This window comes from Humulus lupulus, chromosome X, assembly GCF_963169125.1.
Source record: "Humulus lupulus chromosome X, drHumLupu1.1, whole genome shotgun sequence".
NCBI classification, from domain to species: domain Eukaryota; kingdom Viridiplantae; phylum Streptophyta; class Magnoliopsida; order Rosales; family Cannabaceae; genus Humulus; species Humulus lupulus.
This window is the reverse complement of record NC_084802.1, coordinates 12,108,108-12,131,180: the sequence shown is the minus strand read 5'-3', so window position 1 is coordinate 12,131,180 and position 23,073 is coordinate 12,108,108. Positions and strand designations below refer to the sequence as shown.

At 37.5% G+C, this 23,073-nt stretch overlaps 2 protein-coding genes across 3 annotated transcripts; both read left to right on the top strand.

The window, feature by feature from the left end:
- The first annotated feature begins 15,307 nt into the window (after positions 1-15,307).
- LOC133807455 (mitochondrial import inner membrane translocase subunit TIM14-2-like) lies at positions 15,308-18,204 on the top strand. Of its 2 annotated transcripts, none has more exons than XM_062245797.1 (4): positions 15,308-15,469; positions 16,295-16,376; positions 16,584-16,762; positions 17,834-18,204. In XM_062245797.1, the coding sequence occupies exons 2-4, from the start codon at positions 16,374-16,376 to the stop codon at positions 17,988-17,990; spliced, it is 339 nt and encodes a 112-aa protein (XP_062101781.1). In that variant the 5' UTR covers positions 15,308-15,469; positions 16,295-16,373; the 3' UTR covers positions 17,991-18,204. The 2 variants fall into 2 exon arrangements, with proteins under 2 accessions (XP_062101781.1, XP_062101782.1); XM_062245798.1 differs by having other exon boundaries at positions 15,343-15,543.
- Positions 18,205-20,603: 2,399 nt separating this feature from the next.
- On the top strand, positions 20,604-21,861 carry LOC133805229 (uncharacterized). Its single transcript, XM_062243353.1, has 2 exons — positions 20,604-21,163; positions 21,251-21,861. Exons 1-2 carry the CDS (start codon positions 20,690-20,692, stop codon positions 21,755-21,757), a joined length of 981 nt encoding a protein of 326 aa, XP_062099337.1. The 5' UTR covers positions 20,604-20,689; the 3' UTR covers positions 21,758-21,861.
- The last annotated feature ends 1,212 nt before the right edge of the window (positions 21,862-23,073 follow it).

The following is a 23,073-nucleotide window of genomic DNA, read 5'->3' as shown; positions in this document are numbered from 1 at the left end:
TCTGAAAATGGAAATTGGACGTGAGCTCCTACTCACTAAACCAGTGGATTTAGCCGATAATATGGCGAAAGCACAGTTGTTTGAAGATCGAAATGAGGATTTCTTGGGTCGTTCAAAGGGAGAGCACTATCATTCAGGTTGGCCTAATCGGACCATATCTCATTTTTCATCCCACGCTCCAAATTATGGAAATACTTCTTCATTCGGGGCAGCTCCAGCAAAATCAAATGAACCCAAAATACTGCAATCCAATGTGACACCATTGCCTGTAAAAAAATTGACCCCAATAGAAATTAGAGAGAAGAGGGAGAAGGGCCTCTGTTTTTCTTGTGATGATAAGTACAATTTCAGTCATAAATGTAAAAACAGGATACTAATCCTGTCGAGTTTGGATGAGGAAGACGACAGGGAGTTACCAGCCGTGGGCGAGCAGGAGCCGATTGAGGTAGAGGACAGTCTGGGGGAGGAGGTCAGTTTAAATGCGTTATGGAATTCGGCAAATCCACGCATCTTTCGACTACGGGCCAGCCATGGTAAGGAATCACTGGAGGTTCTTATAGATACTGGCAGTAATAACAATTTTATACAGGAATCACTGGCAAACAGATTGGGTCTTAGATGTGAGGATACTAAATGCTTCAAAGTTTATATGGGTAATGGCAATTCCTTGTTATGTTCAAAAATCTATCATGGGGTAGAACTGGTACTTCAAGGACATCAGTTTTCTGTGGATTTGTACATATTGCCGATATGGGGATTAGATGTTGTGTTGGGGATGCAGTGGCTACAAACTCTCAGACCGTGTATACATGATCATAAGGCACTCGCTATGGAATTCAGTTGGCAGGGGAAAACGGTTAAGTTAGCAGTTTCAGCGGATATAGCAAATAATTCTTTGACGTTTACTCAATTTCATGCCTTATTAAGGGACAGAGAGATACGTGAAGCTTATCGTATAACAACCATTATTGAAGAGCAGACTGAGACTAATCCACCATTCAGTACATGGTTAGAGAAGCTGCCAGCCGAGAGTATCGAGATCATTCAAGAATTTCAGGATGTATTTTCGGAACCAACAACCTTGCCTCCATTTCGGAACGTGGATCACAGAATTTTTTTGGAGCAGGGGTCATCGCCAGTCAATGTCCGGCCATATCGATACCCCTACTATCAGAAAGACATCATCGAAAAGTTGGTAAGGGAAATGTCCAATTGGGGGTTTATTCAGCATAGCACTAGCCCATATTCTTCGCCGGTATTGCTGGTTAAGAAAAAGGATGGGACGTGGCGCTTCTGTGTCGACTATAGAGCTCTTAACAACATCACGGTCAAGGATCGATTTCCCATACCCACCATTGACGAGTTACTGGATGAATTGGGTACAGCCACGATTTTTTATAAATTGGATCTTCGGGCTGAATATCATCAAATTAGAATGGATCGAAGGGATGTTCACAAAACAGCGTTTCGAACGAATGAAGGACACTACGAATTTCTGGTTATGCCATTTGGCCTCACCAATGCACCATCGACTTTTCAGGCAGCCATGAACCAACTATTCAAACCAATTATTAGATCTTGTGTCATTGTTTTTTTTTTATGATATCTTAGTTTATAGCAAAACTATACAGGAGCACAAGCTTCATTTACAGCTGGTGCTGCAACTACTCAGAGACAATAAGTTCTATGCCAAAGGAGTTCAGCCAAGGGAGTTCAAGCGGACCCTAACAAGCTGGCTGCCATGATGGACTGGCCATAACCCAAGACCCTCAAATAACTATGCGGATTTCTGGGATTAACGGGATATTACAGGCTCTTTGTCGCACACTATGCAGCCATTGCCGCACCATTAACGAAATTGTTGAAGAAAGATAACTTCCACTGGACCACACAGGCAGCGGAAACCTTTAAACAGTTGAAGGTAGCCATGACAACGACCCCAGTTCTGGCTTTACCTGATTTTTCTAAGGATTTCATCATCAAAATAGAAGCTTCTCCCACGGGTGTTGGAGGCGTTCTTATGCAGGAAGGACATCCAATTGCTTTTTTTAGCTGAAAGTTGGGACTGCGATTCATAGGGACATCGGCATATATGAGGGAATTGCAAGCAATTATGGCTGCAGTCATGAAGTGGAGACAATATCTCCTTGGACGTCATTTTGTGATCCACACGGAACATAAAAGCCTTAAGGAACTCCTTACCCAAGTCATACAAACTCCAGACCAACAATTCTTCCTTCGGAAGTTGATGGGGTTTCAATTCTCCATCCAGTACAAATCAGGCAAGGAAAATCTAGCAGCTGACGCGCTGTCCAGGCAGTATGAGCAGCCTCAATCGTCCCTACAAGTGGCAATTACAAGAGGTTGTTTTGAATTCTTGGCAGAATTGAAGCAAGAAAACACAACCAGTCCCGATTTGTGACAGATTCATGAACAGTTAAGTAAAGAGGTAGCAGGGTTCTCAGGGTACGAGGTGCGCGATGGGTTGCTATACTTCAAACAGAAACTAGTGCTTAGCAAACATTCGAATCTCAAAGGGCAAATACTGAGAGAATTCCATGATTCCCCAGTGGGCGGTCAAGCGGGCAGCAAGCGAACTCTCCTTCGCTTAAGTGCTAATTTTTTTTGGGATGGCATGAAAAAAGATGTGCATAACTATGTGAAACAATGTCTTGTTTGTCAAACGGTTAAGCACTCACGCACTCTGCCATATGGTTTATTGCAGCCACTAGAGATTCCAGAAAGAGTTTGGGAGGATTTAGCAATGGATTTAACGTGGGATTTCCAAACTCTAATGGGGTGGCCAATATTTTAGTGGTCATTGATAGGCTTACTAAGTATGTGCATTTCAGAGCACTTTCTGATCACTATACAACCACTAAAGTAGCAGAGTTGTTTACCAATATGGTGATTCGTTTGCATGGTATGCCTCGCACTATTATCTCGGATCGTGACCCAATCTTCACCAGCGCGTTTTGGAAGAAACTGTTTGAATTAATGGGGACTACGTTGAAAATGAGTTCAGCCTATCATCCGCAAACCGACGGTCAAACAAAAGTTACAAATAGATATGTTGAGCAATATCTCAGAGCATTCACAGCCGAAAATCCAAAAAAATGGAGTAAGTTTCTTTCGTGGGCAGAATTCCATTACAATACTAGTTATCGTTCCGCAATTGGTATGACCCCATTTTAAGCGGTCTATGGCCGACTAACCCCCATCAATTCCAACCTATACCCGAGGCTCAACAACCATCCAAGCTGTGGAGGAGGATCTATTGTCAAGGGACGTGTAATGACCCAACTACTCTAGACTTTTTGGACCATTAACGAAAACTATACATACTAATTTTTAGTAAAACTTACAAGTGAAAAAGACCATACTTTATTAAAAACTTAAAAAAAACCAATGTTAAAACTTACATAACTCAAAGCAGGATATGAGATCCCATTGTTTTAAAAAGAAAACATATCTTAATTGAAATGAAAAGACATTACATAAATAGGTGCAGAAAAATTACACATAAACCATAAATAAAAGACTACATCCTCGAAATCGAACTCTCAACTCCTTGAATCCATTCATCACCGATACACATTCTCCCAAGCATCCACGAATCTTTCCCGCCACTATAGCTATTTTCCTGCACATATAAACAAAAAGGAATGAGCCTAATGCCCAGCAAGGAAAATCAACACATAGTTCATATACATAAATTTCATAAGAAACATAAAACATAACATAACACTTATATCATACACATACTATAATGGCCATTATTACTTGGGGTCCCATAAACTAAACAAGTCATATGCCCATTAGATTAGTGGGGTCCTACTAGTTAAGTAGGTCATATGCTCATAATCTGTTTGGGGCTTGTTGGTCATATGGGTCATATGCCCAAGCCTACATACATACATATCATAACACATTTCATAACATAAAAACATAAGATAACACATATAAAACATATAACATATGAATTCTATCCTATTTTCCTTACCAAAATACCAGGATAAGAGGACAGAGGTGGGACTTTGGAACACTCCTAAGAACCATTTGAAAAAGAGTGAGTATAGAGAAGAAGAGAATTGAAAGGAATGGAAGGACTAAACCATTGAGAAAATACTTACCAAAAACTTATGTGTGAGTTCTTAGATTTCCTAACCAAAATAAGAATAAGGTTAGAATAAGTAGAAGACTATGAGAACTTTTAAAGAAAGAGTACATAAACGAACTAGAGTTTGGGTTACCTTGAAGACTTGTAAGACCAATCCAAACCTCGAACCGAAATACTACAAATCCTTACTTTCCCAAGTGTTTGATAAGCTTATGATGATCAAGCTTATGATTTCCCCACCCAAGTGTTTACACTCTCACACTCACCTAGCAACTTGCAGCCTCTGAACTTAGAGCAAAAGATGAATAATGGATGGGTACTAGGTCCTATTTATAGAGTTTAGGAATGAAAGGATCTTAATTTAACTTGAATAAAAATAATGGCTTTTTAGGTGAAAATAATTTGAATAATCGTTCAGCAGAGGCTGAAGACTCGTTCAAAAAGGTGCTGGACTTATCAAGAGGTTGAAGGGCTGAATGGAAAATGATTTCAAAACTTTTCAAAATAAGCTGAAGGAGGCGATATATCTCCCCTTATAGGCGATATATCGCCTGGACCATTATGCCCGAGGCAAACGTGCATCGTTTCGTGTTTTCTGTATCTACGTGCTGCGATATATCGCCCCCTATAGCTGCGATATATCGGCATTCACTGATTATTTAAACACGAAATTACACATTTTTAGCTTAATTCAAATTGAGTAAACAACCTTGACTAAGCCCTCAAACATATTCAAAGCTGCTGACTGACCTTAGAGCATTCAAACTTTACCCTTATTAAATTTAATCCTCAAAATACTTAATCCTTAATCACCCATACATAACATGTGCTTAAAATCCTATTGGTTCTTAACTAAACCTTATAGTATAATAATTATTATCTTTAATATCAGTCATATTAATCAAACCTTAGGTTAATAGTAATATTCTTAAACTATAGGTTAAACTTAGAAAATCTACAAGTACTACTATGAGTGTCCAAATAAGTCCCGGTCTGAACCAAAAATCCACAGTCATAAGATAATACTATAAATACTATAATACTACTATCTAACTAGCTAAGTAAAGTTCTTGGACTCTACAGGACGACATTCTGCAGAAATTAAAACAAAATCTACAACAAGCTCAGAATATGATGAGGCAGCAAGCTAATAAGAAACGCAGGGATGTGGAATTTAAAGTGGGTGATTTAGTATTGGTCAAACTACAACCATATCGACAGTCTACGGTAGCTAAAAGACTAAATACTAAACTTTGTCGTCGTTATTTCGGACCATTCCCAGTGGCAGCTAGACGAGGACCGGTGGCGTATACATTGACACTACCGAATGAGAGTAAGATTCACCCACCTTCCATGTTTCATCACTCAAACCTTTTCACGGTAGTTTGGCCGCGAATTGCTATCCTTTGCCGGAATCCAGCATAGCCAATAAACCATTAATGGTTCCAATAGCTGTTTTGGCCGCACGCACCACACTTCACAATAACAGACCCAGGCGACAAATACTTGTTCAATGGTCTTTAAGCTCACCTGAAGATTCAACGTGGGAAGACTTTGAGGAGTTCATGCAAATGTATGGGTTACACAACCTTGAGGACAAGGTTGATTTTGAGAGAGGGAGTAATGATAGCAAATCCCAAATCAAAAGCCCAATAGTAATAGACCCTAAAGAGGTGGACTTGAGTGTGAAAGAATGGCTCGGCTATGAAGGGTATACAACACAAGCTACAGTCTCAATCCGAGCCAACACAGCCAAGGGGGAGATGAAGAAGAGTGCCGAGACAGGAGGGAAGCTGGACTCTACAGCACGTGAACGGAGGGTGCGTGTGAAACCCAAATGGCTCCAGGACTTTGTGATGGCCGTTAGAAGCTGAGGGGAGTATCGAGACCAACCGAATCTGTTAGGGAGCTGAATTGTTTTTTTTTTTTTTTGCTTTTTCTTCATATAAATACTATCTGAATTGCTGTAAGGTTTTTTTTTAAGCATTTGAATGAAATAGCAATTTGTTTCTCTTGGAGATTAGTCCTGTCTCGAAGAGGACCTTATTCTATCACAACTAAATTTTTTTAAATATATAATCACATAATTGGTTTGTATAAATACTTGGTAAAGTACTTTGCATTGTGAGTAAGATTATTGATGCGTGAAAGAGTTCAGGATAGCTTGAACTTTTGGTGAGAAAGAAACAGAGAAAATGCAGAGTGAAGAAGAAAAGATGATGATGATGAAAAATGTGATGGCTCAACTAACTGTTGATAGCCAAGAGAACTTGTATATATAGTCATGGATTACAAAAAAGATTGTAACAGAAAATGACAGCTATGCAAAACCAAACTGAAATCTGTTATAGAAACAGTTACAAAATAGAGAGCATATTCTAACTATCTAACTGTTTGTTTATATGCCTAACATCCCCCCTCAAGTGACACGGGGGAAACTGTAGTGTCAACTTGTCTGCCAGAAATTGAAACTGAGGAATAGGCAAAGGTTTGGTTAAAATGTCTGCTACTTGATTGCTGGAGTCCACATATCTGATATCAAGCTGCTGATCAATGACTCTATCTCTGAGAAAATGGAGATCAATCTCAATGTGTTTGGTGCGGGCATGATAAATCGGATTGGAGGCCAAGGAACTTGCACCAAGATTGTCACACCAGATGATAGGGCAGCAGGCAAGAGAGACTTGTAATTCACTGAGTAAGGACTGCAGCCATATGAGTTCAGTTGTTGCCAAAGCTAAGGATCGATACTCGGATTCCGTGCTTGATCGAGCTACAATACATTTTTTCTTGGAACACCAGCTGAGAAGATTGCCTCCAAGATAAATACAATACCCTGATGTGGACTTGCGATCATCTAAACAGCCGGCCCAATCATCATCATTGAATCCATGAAGCTCAAACCGAGTAACAGGAGTGAAATGAAGACCAAGACTAGTGGTACCAGCTAAATAACAAAGTACCCTTTTGCAGGCAGCCCAATGATATGTTGTGGGAGCTTTGATAAACTGACTGAGTCGATTTACAGAGAAGGCAATGTCAGGCCTTGTAAGTGTAAGATATTGCAAAGCTCCAAGTACACTCCTGTATAATTTTGGATCTTCAAGAGGTGTTCCCACTAGAACACATAGGTGTAGGCTGCGGCTTAGCATCAAGAAGATTTGTTTTGACCAATAAATCTTTAGTATATTTTCTTTGTGTTAAGTAGATGCCAGTAGAATCTCGAAACACCTCAAACCCCAGAAAATAATGCACCGAGCCTAACTGTTTCAAAGCAAACTGATGATGAAGATCAGAGATGACTTTGGAAATCTGAGCTTGGTCTTCACCAGTAATTAATATATCATCGACATATACTAGTAGTAAAATGAGTTTGCCACTTTTCTTGGTGAGAAATAAACTAGTATCAGCCTTTGAGTTATGAAATCCCCACTGAACAAGAGCATATTTTAACTTGTCAAACGAGGCGTGGGGAGCCTGTTTAAGACCATAAATTGCCTTGTTTAACTTGCATACATGGTTGGGAAAATCAGGATGAATGTAACCTTGTGGTTGAGTCATATAGACAGTTTCATGGAGATCCCCATTTAAAAAAGCATTATTAATATCAACTTGTTGCATATCCCAATCATGTGTTGCAGCAAGAGTAAAAATAAGTCATATAGTACAAGATTTAACAACTGGACTATAGGTTTCAAAGTAGTCCAAACCTGGAGTTTGCTGGAAGCCTTTTGCTACCAGTCGGGCCTTGTATTTGTCCACAGTCCCATCTGAGTTGTACTTGACTCTATAAACCCATTTGTTGTTGATCAAACACATGCCATCAAAATAAGGAACCAATGACCAGGTCTTGTTCTTTGTAAGAGCATCAAACTCAATGTCCATAGCACCTTTCCATTTAGGAGAGGCAAGAGGTTGTTTGATTGTAGATGGTTCTAACTCAGTGACAGATTGGGCAATATAGGCTTTGGGTTTATGAATACCTGCTTTTGATCTTGTGACCATAGGATGAATATTTTGAACACTAGAAGACTGTGGTGAGACATGAGGTAACTCAGGTACAGGCAACACATTTGGTGAATCAGGGTCGTGAGAGGAAGAAGCGAGGGGAATGACTGAAGACAGAGAAGTGTCAGGACTATGTGAGGAAGAACCATTGTTGGGGCTGACATTCGGTGGACTAGGTTGATGATTTTGAGACAGTGGAGAAGGGGAAAAACCAGTAGAAACAGGCTGTGGGAGACTATAGTCATTGATATTAATGACAGAGATAGGGTGGGAATTAGATGAAGAAGCAGAAGGAAAAAGACTATTGTAGGGAAATTCTTCCTCATTGAAGGTGACACTTTTAGCAACATAAATCCTACCGCTGGGGTGTAAGCATCTGTAACCTTTTTGAGATTTACTATTGTTAGGAGTGTGTCCTAAAAGCATGTAAAGACATTTATTTTTTTCTGTGAATAAATAAATACAATGGTTTATTATTATTGTCATAGTTAGATTGTTAAATTATTGTTTGAATAATTTTGTAAATATCAGAAAAATTCCATATTCATTATTGAGGATGCGATCTTGTATAAGTACGAGAGAATTAAGATCACATGAATGAATAAAAAATGGTCAACAACGACAAATTAAAGTTATAGAATTCTTTAATTGGAGTTGTAAGTACGGTTTACTGAGTATCATAATGATACAAATAATCTAGATTCAGATTATTGATGTGGTAAGACATCTCGGTAAAGGTGCTTTATATAATATGATTATATATGACATGGATCGATGTGAATTAAAGTCTTTATCCAAAAACCATTTAACAATAAAGACTTGTAATTCATATCATAACTAATGATCATTTATAGATCAACCTAAATCCTGAGTGTTCATGAACTCCTGTTCATGTTTATTAAATCTTTTGATTCACTCGTTAAGGTCTCTTCAAAGAATGAGGCTAATGACTTTTGTTTTGGAGATTTAATATCATGGATGGCTGGGAACATGTATCAAAAACACGGAATCTAATCTTTCCTAACGGATTGTATATTAGTTCCCTTAAGGGTTAATTCTGGAACTGAATGATTTTGAGCTCAAATCTATAATTAGATTATAGATTAATTATTCACTAGTGAATTAATGGTACTTAAGGAATTATAAATAAATTAGAAAGGTTAAATGGTAATTCTCCCATTCTAATTTATGAACTAATTAATTAGAGGATTGAACTATTGTAAGATGGTTATATCAATGGACGACTTAAGAAAAAGATTTCTGTAAAAGTATATCTATAACATAAAGAGTGCAATTCTAAATTTATAGTGGAGTAATATCAGAATTAATAAATTAACTATTATAATTAAAGAGTTTAATTATTTAGTTTCAATTTATTGGAGCTTAATGTTATAGGTCCATGGTCCCCAGAATGGCTCAAACAATCACTGTCAAAGGCAAATACAAAAATGGGCAAAAAGGACTTATGTGATAAGTAAAATATTTTTCTATGTATCAAACATAATTATTGTTTAATTATGTGTAATTAATTAATTATTTGATTTAACAAAAATATAATTAATTTTGAATTAATTTATTTTTGGGATTTTTGGTATTTAAATAATAATAAAAATTGGGAAAAATCACATGCATGCATATGCATGTGGTACACGTGTGGCACAATGCACATGCACTGTGCTACATGCATAAGAGATAGACTTGGTCTCTTGATTCCACAATTTTAGTTATTTAAATATTAAATAAATAATGAGATATTTTGATTTGATTTAAATATTATTATTTAAACAAAAATCTAATAACTGATCAGTTATTTTGAATTTGTTTAAAATAACAAATATTTTAATATATTTGATATTATTAAATATTGAATATCAGTTTTCACAGAACGTAAGTTTTCAGGGATAGAAAAATATCTAGGATTCTCTCTGAGAAAAAGATCAGTGACAAAACAAAGGTCATTGTTCTTCACAAAACCTAGGTCCAAACTTTATCAGGTCTCATGTGTTGAGAATATCTGATAAATAGTTATTGCCTATTATTTGTATAGCGAGCCCACACTCGTTCTTTGGGTGACTGAGAACATTTTGGAAGATCTTGGTGTGAGATCTCAAGGATTCAGCCATACGAAAAGATAGCAGCAAGGAAGGACCTGAGGTAATGTTTATATTCTTGTCCTTGATTCAATATATATATGAGTGTGAGGAAGTAGATCTAGAAATCTTATGGGATTAATCTGACAATTTGATTGTTGTTCCGCTGCGCATAATCTCTGATTTGATCAATAAAAACCAACAACTATAACCTATGAAGACACATTTAGCTGATCTAAAGGACACCTTATGATTGTTGTAAGGTCGGAGTAAAGGAAAACAAGAACAGCCAAACACTTTCATCATATTGTAATCTGGTTTGAGGTGAAACAATTTCTCAAAAGGGGACAGAAACTTAAGAGTGGGTGTAGGAAGCCGATTGATAAGATAGGCAGCTGAGGCAAATGCTTCCCACTAGAATTTTAAAGGTATATTGGCCTGAGCAAGTAAAGTAAGACCAATATCTACCACATGTCTGTGTTTCCTCTCCACTCTCCCTTGTTGTTGATGAGTATGGGGACAGGAATTTCTTCTATAAATACCTAACTATGTGAACAGATTATAGAGAGGGAGGTATTCTTTGCCAAGATCTAATTGAATACTTTTAATTTTCACCTCAAACATTCTTTCAACATAGGCATTATATTGTTTAAAAATGGTGGTTACCTGAGACTTTGTTTGCATTGGATAGATCCACACAAATTTGGTAAAATCATCAACAAAACTAATATAATATTTATAGCCATCTAGAGAAACATGAAATGAGGGACCCCAAACATCAGAATATATCAATTGAAAGGGGGCAGTGGTTTTATTTTCAGCTGATTTAAAGGCAAATTGATGAAGTTTACCATATTGACAAGAATCACAAAAGGCTACATTATTACATTTGACATCAGGACAAACAGTGGCAAGTACTTTCCCTAAAACGTATTTAGATGGATGACCAAGCCTGCAATGCCAAACAGAGGCTGCTTTGGTCTTATTAAAAACTGGATTGCTAGTGGTAGTACAGTTGAAACTACTAGGATTACAGAGACTGGTAAGAACAGGGAATTGAGAAGAATTGACACTTGAGCTGGAGTTGTGTGGATTAAGAAGCTGCAACTTGTATAGTCCATCACAGAGGGTACCTCGAAGAAGTACTTGGCTGGTCTTCTTGTCCTTAATAAGACAACAAGTATCATCAAATTCAAGGACAACATGATTGTCTTTGGTGAATTGTGAAATACTAACTAGATTTTTGGTCATATTAGGAACATGCAGGATGTCTTTTAAAACTAGAGGATGATTAGAAAGGTTTGTATGCACTGAGTTAGAACCAATATGCAAAATGGGAATAGAGTGACCATTACCAACTGTTACTTTGGCCTTCCCTTTGTAGTCTTGCTTGTGATCAAGATTTTGGTCATTCGAAGTCATGTGGTGAGTTGCTCCTGTGTCAAGATACCAGGTAGTGGAGAGATCTTTAGTGGGATGAGTGGTGGATAGAAGAGCTTGAGGATTCTCAGTGTTATTGGAGGTTGAAGCTCCATTGAAGGAAGAGGTCCTTGAAAAGAAATATCAAACCGGTGATAACATTTCTGTGCAGTGTGTCCACTTCGTCCACATAGCTGGCAAATAGATCGATTACCACGGCCTGAACGACCACCTCCTCTGTAAGATTGTCCACCTCAATAAGATCCTCGATATCCACGGCCAGTGAAGGATGAACCACTAAAGACTGACCGCCACATCCAGAACCACCACGAAGAGATAAGCCAGCAAAGTTTGCCTGGATATTGTCGAGAGTAGCACTAGTCAGTTGACTTATTCTTATTTCTTGGCTGTGTAACATGAACTGAACTTCTTGAAGAGAGAGAGGTTCAGTTCTTGAGGTTAAATTGACCACAACAACTTCATATTCTGGTCCGAGACCACCAAGAATGTATAAAGAAAAATCATCATCGGAGATAGGTTGACCAGCAGCAGCTAGAGAGTCAGCAAGCTGCTTCATCTTCAAGAAATATTCGTCAATGCTCATAGAGCCTTTCTTGGTCGATTGGAGAAGGCCACGAACTTGAAGAAGTCTCGCTCTAGATCTAGTGGCAAAGAGTTGAGCAAAGACATTCCAGATCTCCGACGATGTTCGACAGTTGATCACATAGCCAAGCACTGGTTCATAAATGGAGTTCATTAGCCAGTGCATTATGAATTGATCAAATCGAATCCAATTTTGATAAGTTGGTTTGAGAATGTTACCTGCAAGGAACTGAGCTGGAATTGGAAATGTTCCAAGAATATATCCATCGAGATTATATGCACGAACTGCTGCAAGAACTAAGGATCGCCAAAATGAGTAGTTTGATCGATCCAAACGAAGATTTAGAGGCAGCAGATTGTTGTTAGGTAGTCCTATTTGAACTGGTTCTGGAACAGGGAGTTGAGCTTGCACTGGAGAAATTGGTGGATCGGCATTGTCTTCATTGTGAACTTGAGGATCGGGACGAGCTCCAATGACATTTCCCGTTGGTGTAGAGTTGGCTGTGGACTCCATGGGGTTCTTGATACCATGAAAGAGTTCAGGATAGCTTGAACTTTTGGTGAGAAAGAAACAGAGAAAATGCAGAGTGAAGAAGAAAAGATGAAGATGATGAAAAATGTGATGGCTCAACTAACTGTTGATAGCCAAGAGAACTTGTATATATAGTCATGGATTACAAAAAAGATTGTAACAGAAAATGACTGCTATACAAAACCAAACCGAAATCTGTTATAGAAACAGTTACAAAACAGAAAGCATATTCTAACTATCTAACTGTTTGTCTATATGCCTAACAATGCGAATTAGGTTTACGCCTACCTTTTCAGGTGTTCTCTTATAACAATTAACAAAGTCCACATTATTATTATTATTATTATTATTATTCTTTTTTCTCCCTTTGAAATGACATGATCAACTGTTCCCTATTATTGAACATGTTATGTTTTTTTAATAGCAATAATTAGAGTTGCTATAAAGAGATGTCATTTGTCTAAGTAGGAATATTGTCGTACGTTAATATATAGGAGTAACCGAGTATTCAATAAGTTTGGTTTCATGTTCTGAGTTTTCAAGACAGAAAAGAGGCCAGTAATTAAGTAGACAACAGCCTAATTATCTTACTTAATCTAGTAAAGTACGTACGTAATCTATAGAGTTTATGGTCAATACGCCAAGTACTATTAATTTATATATAGAAATATTTATATGTGTAGGTACCCTCTTGATATAACTCATACCGAACTTAATTAAGATGGATTAAGTAATGGCCTAAACAAATGGTCCAGTTTGGGTTATCATAACTTATTTATTTAGTTTAAATTATGGTTGTTCCCTTTTAAGTTATAATTATTTTCTAATATTGCTATCCTAAGGTACTTAATATTATATGTGACATATCGTGATTGGTGCAACTTAACATTTGTTACGTGCTTATCTAATATATATTATTTTAAATTTTAATATGTTTCAATTGTCATTTGTCATCTCGGTGTACCTTAAGGTGCCATATAGTGTTAAACCAAATGTATTTCATTAGTGCTTAATATGTTTATTATGTATTTCCTTATATGGCCATAGTAGTCCTAGCTAGGTAATGACATGTGTCTCTATTCCATTTACTTTGTACTACTCTTCCTATATAATGAGCAGTACCAACTTCATATTCATTGAGCTGGTTTTGACATTTCTATTGTTTATTTTATTTCCTTTCATAGAGCAACACTCTACCTTATATAGAGTTTGGTGTGCAATACCATTTTTTTTTAATATTCAGGAGGGGGGGATTTGAACTTAGGGCTTCTTTTTTGTGAGTTGAATTGACCATGCAGAATACCAAGTTGGTCCATCTTTATTCTTACCTTTTTGTTTCTTTGAAAATTTGATGTTATATATAATTAGTGATAACTACTTTTTTTACACAAAGTTATATTGAACCTGAATTTCAATAAAATTATATTCTTTATTCATTACTTCTTTAGTCCTTACCAATTGATTCTCTACATTGATTCAAAATTAGTAGCACTTTCGATTGACTACATTTAATTGAACCATATAATGTATAATGTATGATCTAGACAACAAAATCTATAATTACCGAGAATATTTGTTAACGGGCACCGACAACTCGTAAAACAAAAGAACAAAAAAACTGTAAAAGTCTTGAGATACTGGGATGGTGTTGGCTGAAGGGACTTCGACAGCCAAGTTAGTAAGCAGATTAAATATAAACAATATAGAGATAAAGCTTAAAGACATGTTCATCGTCGTAGCATGGTGCGAGAAGCTGATATAGGTGTTCAATTTCTTAGTAGTAGAGTTAAGAACTTCGAAAGGATGCAGTTAAGAGTGATTTCATGATGCCTCGGAAGGAGGCCTAGTCATGGGTATTTATAGACTTCTAAACTCACCGTTTGTTTGGTTACTATCGTGAGAGCTTGGAAGTGGTCTCCTTTTTATTCATAAGGAATACCGATTCTTTTGGGTAAGCTTGAAGACTATTCTAGATCATGATACTTAGTTCATCTATTCATTGTTTTAGCTCAATTGTGCATCAGAGACTAGAGACCGCTATCTTAATCCGAAGACTAAGTCAAGGCCCAATTTTTGTCTTAGTGAGTCATGTACCCCATTAAGTAACATTGTATTGAACCTTAAGGTGTGCTATGATTTGGTCTTTATGGTTGGGCGGTAATATTTTTGGCCTCTACAGTTTACCCTTTACTCTTCGAGTCAATAATGTGTTAGCTCATAAAGTAGTCTTGTCGAGTGTGGCGCCAAGAATTGAATCCTAGGACTAGCAATTTTGAGCATTCAACTCTCCTTTAAAGGAATGGTGCCTTTGGATTGATCACGCTAGGTGCAATGAAGCTAGCACTCGACACTGTGTATTAGCGAAGACACTAGTGGATTATAGTCGAGTGCTTAGACAAAGACACTAGTGGGCTTATGTCCCCAGTGTTGGCTAGAGCCGAAATGTGTGACAAAATTTACACCTAGGCCATGGTGTAACTATTCATATTTCTCCATCATAACATCAAGGTTCTAACTATAAATCCTAGCCCAGCCCAATCCAAAGCCCAAGCCCAAGTATCTATCCTAAGCCTCTTTCTTCGTTCTTCCTCTCCACTGCGCGCGGCCAGGTCTCTCACGGGTCCTTCGCGCTGACGACCGCCTTCGCTCCTCCGTCTCCATCTCAGGCGCCGCCGGAAAGTGGAACCCTTTTCTTAGGTGATCCTTCCTAGCTCCCCAATTTCTTCTCTCTTCGTTTGTTACTGTGTGTTTGCAATATGAGAAAATATTAGGTATGTCTTGATATGAACTATGTTGATATGAGTTTCTTCTTAATTACTGTCAAAATTTGTGTTGATATGAACTGTGTTGATGTGATTTTCTCTTGATTACTATAACTGAGAGCTTCTTGCTTCTTCTTGAACATTGATTACTGTCAAAATCCCTGTGTTGATATGAAATGGTTGATTGGAAATGCTGTGTTGTGTGTTAATATGAAATGGTGAGCCACGGTTTGTAAGAATTTTTTGCAATATGTGGGTATTACGTTATATGTTGCAGCAATTATATATATATATATATATATATATATATATATTATAAAATCTGTGTTGATTGGAAATGTTGTGTACTTGTAAGTTGTAATATGAGGAAATATTAGATCTGTGTTGTTGTAATCATATGAATATTTTGGCATTGAGCCACGGTATTCAAGAGATTTTTGCAACATATGAGTGTTAATTTATATGTTGCCTTATATGTTGCAACAGCAATATAAATTGTATAATGTGAAGAGTGAATGAACCCATAAATGGTTCTGTTATATGTTCTTATTCAATAATGCTTTGACAGTGTGTTTTTATATATGTTGATTGATTCGAATATAATTCAGTAATGCTTTGCTGCTACTGATTCAAATATAAGCTGACTCAATATTGTATGAATTGGCTTCACACACAACAATCCTTTTTTCTTTTTCAATTTTGTTTTGGTAAATTTATACTAATATTTTTTTATATATATAATACATACATGTTCAAACAGTTGGCTTGGATGCGAAGTAAAGGGCCAACCTCAAATCTCCTAATCGGATTCACCAGCTTCAATCTCAAATCATCACAAAATGGTGAGGAAAAATTTAGAAGTCATTGCTTTACGTTTTGGTTGATTCTAATTTGGGTCTTGCAATGTTGATTCAGCTATTTGGGTCCTCCATTTTGTTTCTGGGTCTCGTTGTTTAGCTGAACTTCTTGATGAAATCATTGTTTTTTGTGTGTAAAGTTTGCACCTTTTTCCCCGAAAGAGGTGACTGATATGTAAATTTTGGTTTCAGACTTCAGCAATAATGGCAGGATTTGCAGTTGCGGCTGCAGCATATGCTGGTAGATACAGCATTCTGGCTTGGCAGGCCTTCAAAGCAAGACCACCCTCTGCTAAACTACGCAAATTTTATGAAGGTGGTTTTCAACCCGTTATGAACCGAAGAGAGGCGGCTCTAATACTTGGAGTCAGGTACCATTTTCATCTCTATGATGTTTTTCTTTATATATGATACATGTCCATGGTGATGAATGGGCTTGCCATTGGATTGTGAAGCTCAGCCTTGTTGTGTAGGATGGAGTAACTAGCGAGATAAGAATATAGTTTCAGAGAAAGTATGTGCGCCCTGATATTCAAATTACAGAGGTTGATAGTGTTGCTGATATTGTTGTGTTCAAACTTCTTTGAAATGGTGTTTTTGAACTTTAATCTTAGCAACATTACTACTTTTATTTGCTCTGGTACTTAGAGTTGGGGAGCATTTGCATCTCCTCCCTGTACGAGTTAATATGAAACACTATTATTATGTTGTCATGATTTCTGATTTGAGAATAGCATGTTTTCGCATGGTTTTCTCATTGTGTTTGTGTGTAGTAATATTCCAGCCATTAGGATGATATGTTGGCCATCCATGTCTAGGCTGTTAACATTTCTACATTGGAGCATTTTGCAATGGTATTTTGATTTAGTGAATTTCTAGGTCAGGATCTAGTCTGGTTGGGGTACAAGTATAAGAGTTCATTTAGTCACGGGTCTTTGGAAATGGCTAATTCAGTGGATAAATTTGGGCTTGAGCTGAATGAATTACTTTATTTGGTGGCTGTGGCACAAAGTTCAGTTCGTAGCCCTTTTGGTTTAGCTCAAATGGTCAGACATGTGGTTTGTTCCCGAAGTTCAAGTCCCTTGTACCTACATAGCAATTACTATAGTAAGGTTAGGTAAAGAGCCTAGTTTCAAAACAAAAAGAGATTTGTTCATACTTTCTTAAACTTGACTCTTGAGCAGCTTTATAGCCAAGAATGGTAGCTCAAACGCAGTGGATTGCTCATACAAGATTTGAGGATCGAGTTCCTCTTAGGTATCTACATAGTATTTGTTATTGTTTTCTGTTTTTCAAATATAAAAGGGTTAGGCGAGGAGGCCAGTGTAGGGGAAAAAAAAACTTAGCATTGACTTCATCTTTCTTACATTTTTTTATTAGTATTTTTATTTTTGGTGTATGGTCTCTCACTTTGTAGTTAAGATAACTTGTTTTTTGGACAGGGAAAGAACCCCAGCAGAAAAGGTTAGGGAAGCACATAGAAGGGTGATGGTTGCAAACCATCCAGATGCAGGCGGTAGCCATTACCTTGCGTCGAAAATCAATGAAGCCAAAGATATCTTACTCGGAAAAACCAAGGGTGGTGGTTCTGCTTTTTGATGTAATTTTCTTCATCTTACTTGGACCTATGAATTATGAGAGAATAATTTTTAGCTGGGTGATATATATAAAAATCGATGCTTAATAGACACACAGAACGGATAGTGCTTATTGCCAATTTACATCTACAACTACAAGCACTGTATGATAATGTATCTAAGAATAAATAAGCTTGAAAAGGGAACACAAAATTGGTAGCATTTCTTTTGGTTGCTGTATATGTATCAATTTGGTAAACAATGATATTATTAAGCAAAGAATGAAGAAAGCATAAAATATAAGTGTCCGTCTCTTTCCAAAATCTAAAAAGAAAAGGTCCAAATCATGTGTAAATTATTGTAAAGGCGTTTTTTTTTTCTTAATATATATAAATATATAAAAAGAGTACCAATACCTTAAATCTTCAAAAAGTGGCAGAATGGGGTAGCTCAAACTTAGAACTTATAACTTATGTTAAAAATGAGAGAGTATGTTTGGTCGCAGGTTGATGCTTATAGGCACATAGTATGGTGTCACCGATTTACTGTCGTTTTTTAGCTGATGCCAAAACACAAAATTATAAGATTTTAGGTGTAAATTTTGAATCATCACCTAAATATAATAATTTTACATAACACGGATTGCAAATGAAAAATTACAAATTTATGGTCGAGCGGAGATTTTTTAATATTATGATGCTGATTTTTTTTTTCCAATTATATGATTGTTGTTGTTTGACTTCCATGACCAAGCGCTAAAGAAGACGGAGGCCCATGAGGAAAGGGAAGAAGCGATGTCGACGCTGGTGGTGGGCTGTGGTAGAGGTTTGCAATTCAACCTCATCCTTCCCTCTCTTTCTCTCATCTCACAATCAGAACTTCTGTGAGTTTTTCTTTTTATGGCTTTGGTGAAGATGGTGAGTTGAGTGATAAACTGTCGTAGATGGCGATAATGAAAACTGGTAATGGCGAAATAGCTTGAGTTGTCAGATAAGATAGTGGCCGAGTGATATTGCCTTCGTAGTGGACGATCCTTACTTGCCAAGAAGCTTAATATATATATACATATATTTATATATATATAAGATAAAATCAACATGGACCACACATTTATTTAATTTTAAAGTTATAAATATGCTTATTCAAATATGTATTTATTTTTATCATATTTGTTTTAATTATCATATAAATTTTAAATAAATAAACAATATCATTTTTTGTTTGTTCTAGTTTTTGAATTTGACAATAACAACAAGAGATTATATATTATATATTTAATATAATATTAATATTATACGTGGATTTTAAATTTAAGTTTGTTGTTAGTTGATAGTAGTTTAAGTTTAATTAAATTTTATTTAAGATATAAAATGTGTGATTTTATTATTTTTAAATAATTATCATTGTAAATATATCTAAAAAAATATCCCATTATAATTTGTTTAATTATTTATTTTATTTTATTTAAGTTTGTTGACGCCGTTTTTCGTCAACAGATAAAAGAATAGAGCACGTAAACAATTTAAGACAATGGCCAAAAATAAACAAACGAATCAAACACGGTTTTTTACGTGGTTCAGCAGTTAAATCTGCCTAGTCCACGAGTCTCTGTTATTAATCTTAAGATTATCTCTGAAAATTCCTTAGCATGAATTCTTCAGAGTTTTCTCTCAAGGATCAGAATTTCGGTCCTTTACAATGGTGCATGCCTTCTCTATTTATAGAGAAGGATGTAGAATACTATCCCACATATTTTGGGTAGTTACTCTTTTGTGAATACAAATAAATGGCTTTAAATGCCAATAATCAGATATTAAAGGAAACGTCCCCCAAAGATCAGGGGGCGTATAACTGTATTAAATAATATCCCACAATTCTTGGGGATTTACATCAACTAATGAGGACTACATCTCATAGTTATTACACTTGTGGATACTCAAGGTGGTTATGGTGTATCTTCAAGTCTCCAGCATTTCTGGTCTCATGTCATTGTGCGAGCCACTGACATCTCCCGAACTAACGTTTCTTTCGAGATGGGATATCGAGCTCAAGAACCATGCTCCGAAGTTCCTGAAGATGAAGGTGTTTTCGGAGCTACCTTTCGAGATCAAGGTCATTTCGAGATCACCGCATTTGAAATCATACATCATACTTTGCAGGCTCGACTTACAACCCTAGATCACTAATCCTCACGAGACCATTTGTTGCGAACTCAGCTTTCGAGGTCATATTTACTATGGCACGAAATCTGGGTATAACATTTTGCCCCCTCAAAAGTATTTGTTCGAATCCTAAGAGAAAGAAACTTTTGAACTACTCTTTTTGGGAACCATACCGTCATACTCTTGAAAATGGACACGTGCCAGATGGGTATTGCTCACTTCAGGTACTTGAGTACCTTGGGAACACGCCCACGATCGTTCGTCTGACAACTTTTCGGCGCCATCATGTCACCGATTCCCATCCATTCGATCTGTTGAGGAATTTAATCAACGCTCCTGATTAGTTTAGTTTTCCCACCTATATATATAAGACTCCCTCTTCGTCTTCTTCACGTTTGCTCATCACAAGCCAGAAAAAAGAAAAACACCCCCCCTAAACTTCTTTCCACAGTTTATCCTCATTGCATGTTTTCTAGGCCGAAAAAACAAAAGAATCCTGGTTTACATCTTTTCCCAAAGTTATTATCATTGTTTAACTCATTGTCATTATGCAGGTGCCATGAATCCCGACCTCGACGCCGTGCTCTTTAGTGATGGGGGAGCTGGCGCCCAGAAAAGCAAACGCCCGAGGATAGCAAAGAGGCCCGACCGACAGTCCAAGGTGTCTAAACGTCACGAGACGACTCCCACGGCCCAGATCACTGCGGACACCTCCAAGGAGCCGACTGCCCAGGTCGATGGGTCAGGCTCTACTGCATCCATCTCGCAGCTTCCCACCGAGACCCGGTTAATAGTTGCTCGGCCTCCGAAGAAACCTTCTACCTCAACGGTTCAGCTGCCAACGGCCCGAACTCATACTGAGGAATATGTACTTGATGGTGCCGCTGGGGCAGAAGGGGCGCTTCTCAGCTCGGACGTCCTTTCTCGGGTGGGTCAGAGCTTTTCTGGCTTTGGTGCCGACCACTGGGACCTCGTGCGCAAGGCCTCGGACTGCAATACTCTTTATGAGAAGAGTATCGAACTCTCCGCCGCGGTAGCCTTCCGGATTCTGTTTAGAGTATTTATGTCTTAGAGTATTTATGTCTCTGATTATAATTCTGATTCATTCTTTGTGTTTCAGGCCCTTGTTGTTTCAGCGCAACTTAACTACAAGCTGACCAACGAGGTGCAAACGAGCTTATCTCTGGCTCAAAAGTCGAAGGATCTCGAGCTGAAGATGATTGACGAGCTCAAAGACTCGAAGTCTGAAATTGAAAGATTGAAGACCCGTCTTGAGGAGCTTGAAAAGTCAAACGCTGAGCTCGAGAAGGCCAAAGCCAAGCTCGAAGAGGAGAAGTCTGCCACCTTCGATTTCATGGAGAGCGAGAAGACCCGCCTCCTGAATGAGTCTAAGGAGCAGAGGGAGAAAGCGGTCGACCAGGCCATGTACAAACTTTGGGCCAACAATGACGATCTTGACACCAGCTTCCTGGGTCCTCTCGAAGCCACATACGTTGAGCGGTGTAATGCCCGTCTTTTGGCAAGTACAGCTGCTCGAGAGGTGGCCCAGCAGGATAGTCATGCTATTCGTCCTGGAGGGTCTGGTGATATTGATGCTGAGAAGGCCAAGGATACTCCTCTTCCTTAAATCCGATCTCGGAGAGATCAGTTATCGGGGCTACGTCCCCTCATTCTTGTAACTATTTAAATTTGTGCCCACGGGGCTGACTCAATTTCTTTAACTTTTTCTATTATATGCTTTACATTTCTTGGCTCGAAATATTTTGCATTTTTCTTGCATTGATGAGTTATGTTTATTTAATTCATACAAACATAGTTTAGATTTAGGCTCGAAATTCGATGCATTCATGCATAGTTTATTCGAATTATCCGCTTCCAACCTCGTTATTTATCAAGGTCGGACATTACTTTAACCATGAACTGAAAAGTACTTATATGGCATGTAATATGAATGATTTGGTTATATCTCTTCGTCACTTTTCCTCATCCTCAGTATCTTGGCTCCGAGGTTATGAGTTCGAAACTATTTTTCTAAGATATTCCAGCCTCGATTTCGACATATTTCGCAATAGGTTTAGGCTCCCATTTATCATTGATCGATAATTTGGCTGGTTTGTTCCAAATCTGTTGTTTGCACATCTGGTTAACTCCAAATATTTAGGTTTTTTGATGGTTCGGTTATGTCCGAACTATCTAAGCTCACGTATTTGGTCATGTCCAAATACTTTATGTTTTTGATGGTTCGGTTATGTCCGAACTATCTAAGCTCGCGTATTTGGTTATGTCCAAATACTTTATATCTTTGATAATTCGGTTACGTCCGAACTATCTAAGATCGCGTACTTGGTTATGTCCAAATACTTTATACGTTTATGATAACTCGGTTATGTCCGAACTATCTAAGATCGCGTACCTGGTTATATCCAAATACTTCATACGTTTCTGATAACTCGGTTATGTCCGAACTATCTAAGATCGCGTACTTGGTTATATCCAAATACTTCGTGTTTTATTTATTACTTTTTATTTTTTAAGCTGGTGGTATGTATGCCAATGATGCCCCCTTAATATCCTATGAGTGTGACCATAGGTTATTAACTTAAGAGAGATTGCAAAAATAAAATAAAAAAATAAATTACATGCGGAACAAAGTAGACATGTCATTCAAAAATAAAGAAACATAGATAGAAAATCATGGTTACAGGCAACACTTTTCCTATACTATTGATAATAAGGTCTAAGGTGTTCGCCATTCCATGCTCGTGGTATCAGGCTCCCATCTAATCTTGCCAGTTTGTATACGCCAGGTCGGATGACTGATTCTATCTGGTACGGTCCTTCCCAGTTCGGCCCGAGTACTCCAGCCGATTGATCTCGGGTTGCTAAGAATACGCGTCTCAATATCAGATCTCCCACTCCGAACTTTCGATCTCGAACCCTTTT

Excerpts from the sequence above, each read along its gene's own strand:
- LOC133807455 (XM_062245797.1), top strand. Across the intron at positions 16,763-17,833 it reads GCTCTAATACTTGGAGTCAG|GGAAAGAACCCCAGCAGAAA; the intron begins GTACCATTTTCA and ends TTTTTTGGACAG.
- LOC133805229 (XM_062243353.1), top strand. The coding sequence starts at position 20,690 with ATGAATCCCGACCTCGACGCCGTGCTCTTTAGTGATGGGGGAGCTGGC. Across the intron at positions 21,164-21,250 it reads GTATCGAACTCTCCGCCGCG|GCCCTTGTTGTTTCAGCGCA; the intron begins GTAGCCTTCCGG and ends TTTGTGTTTCAG.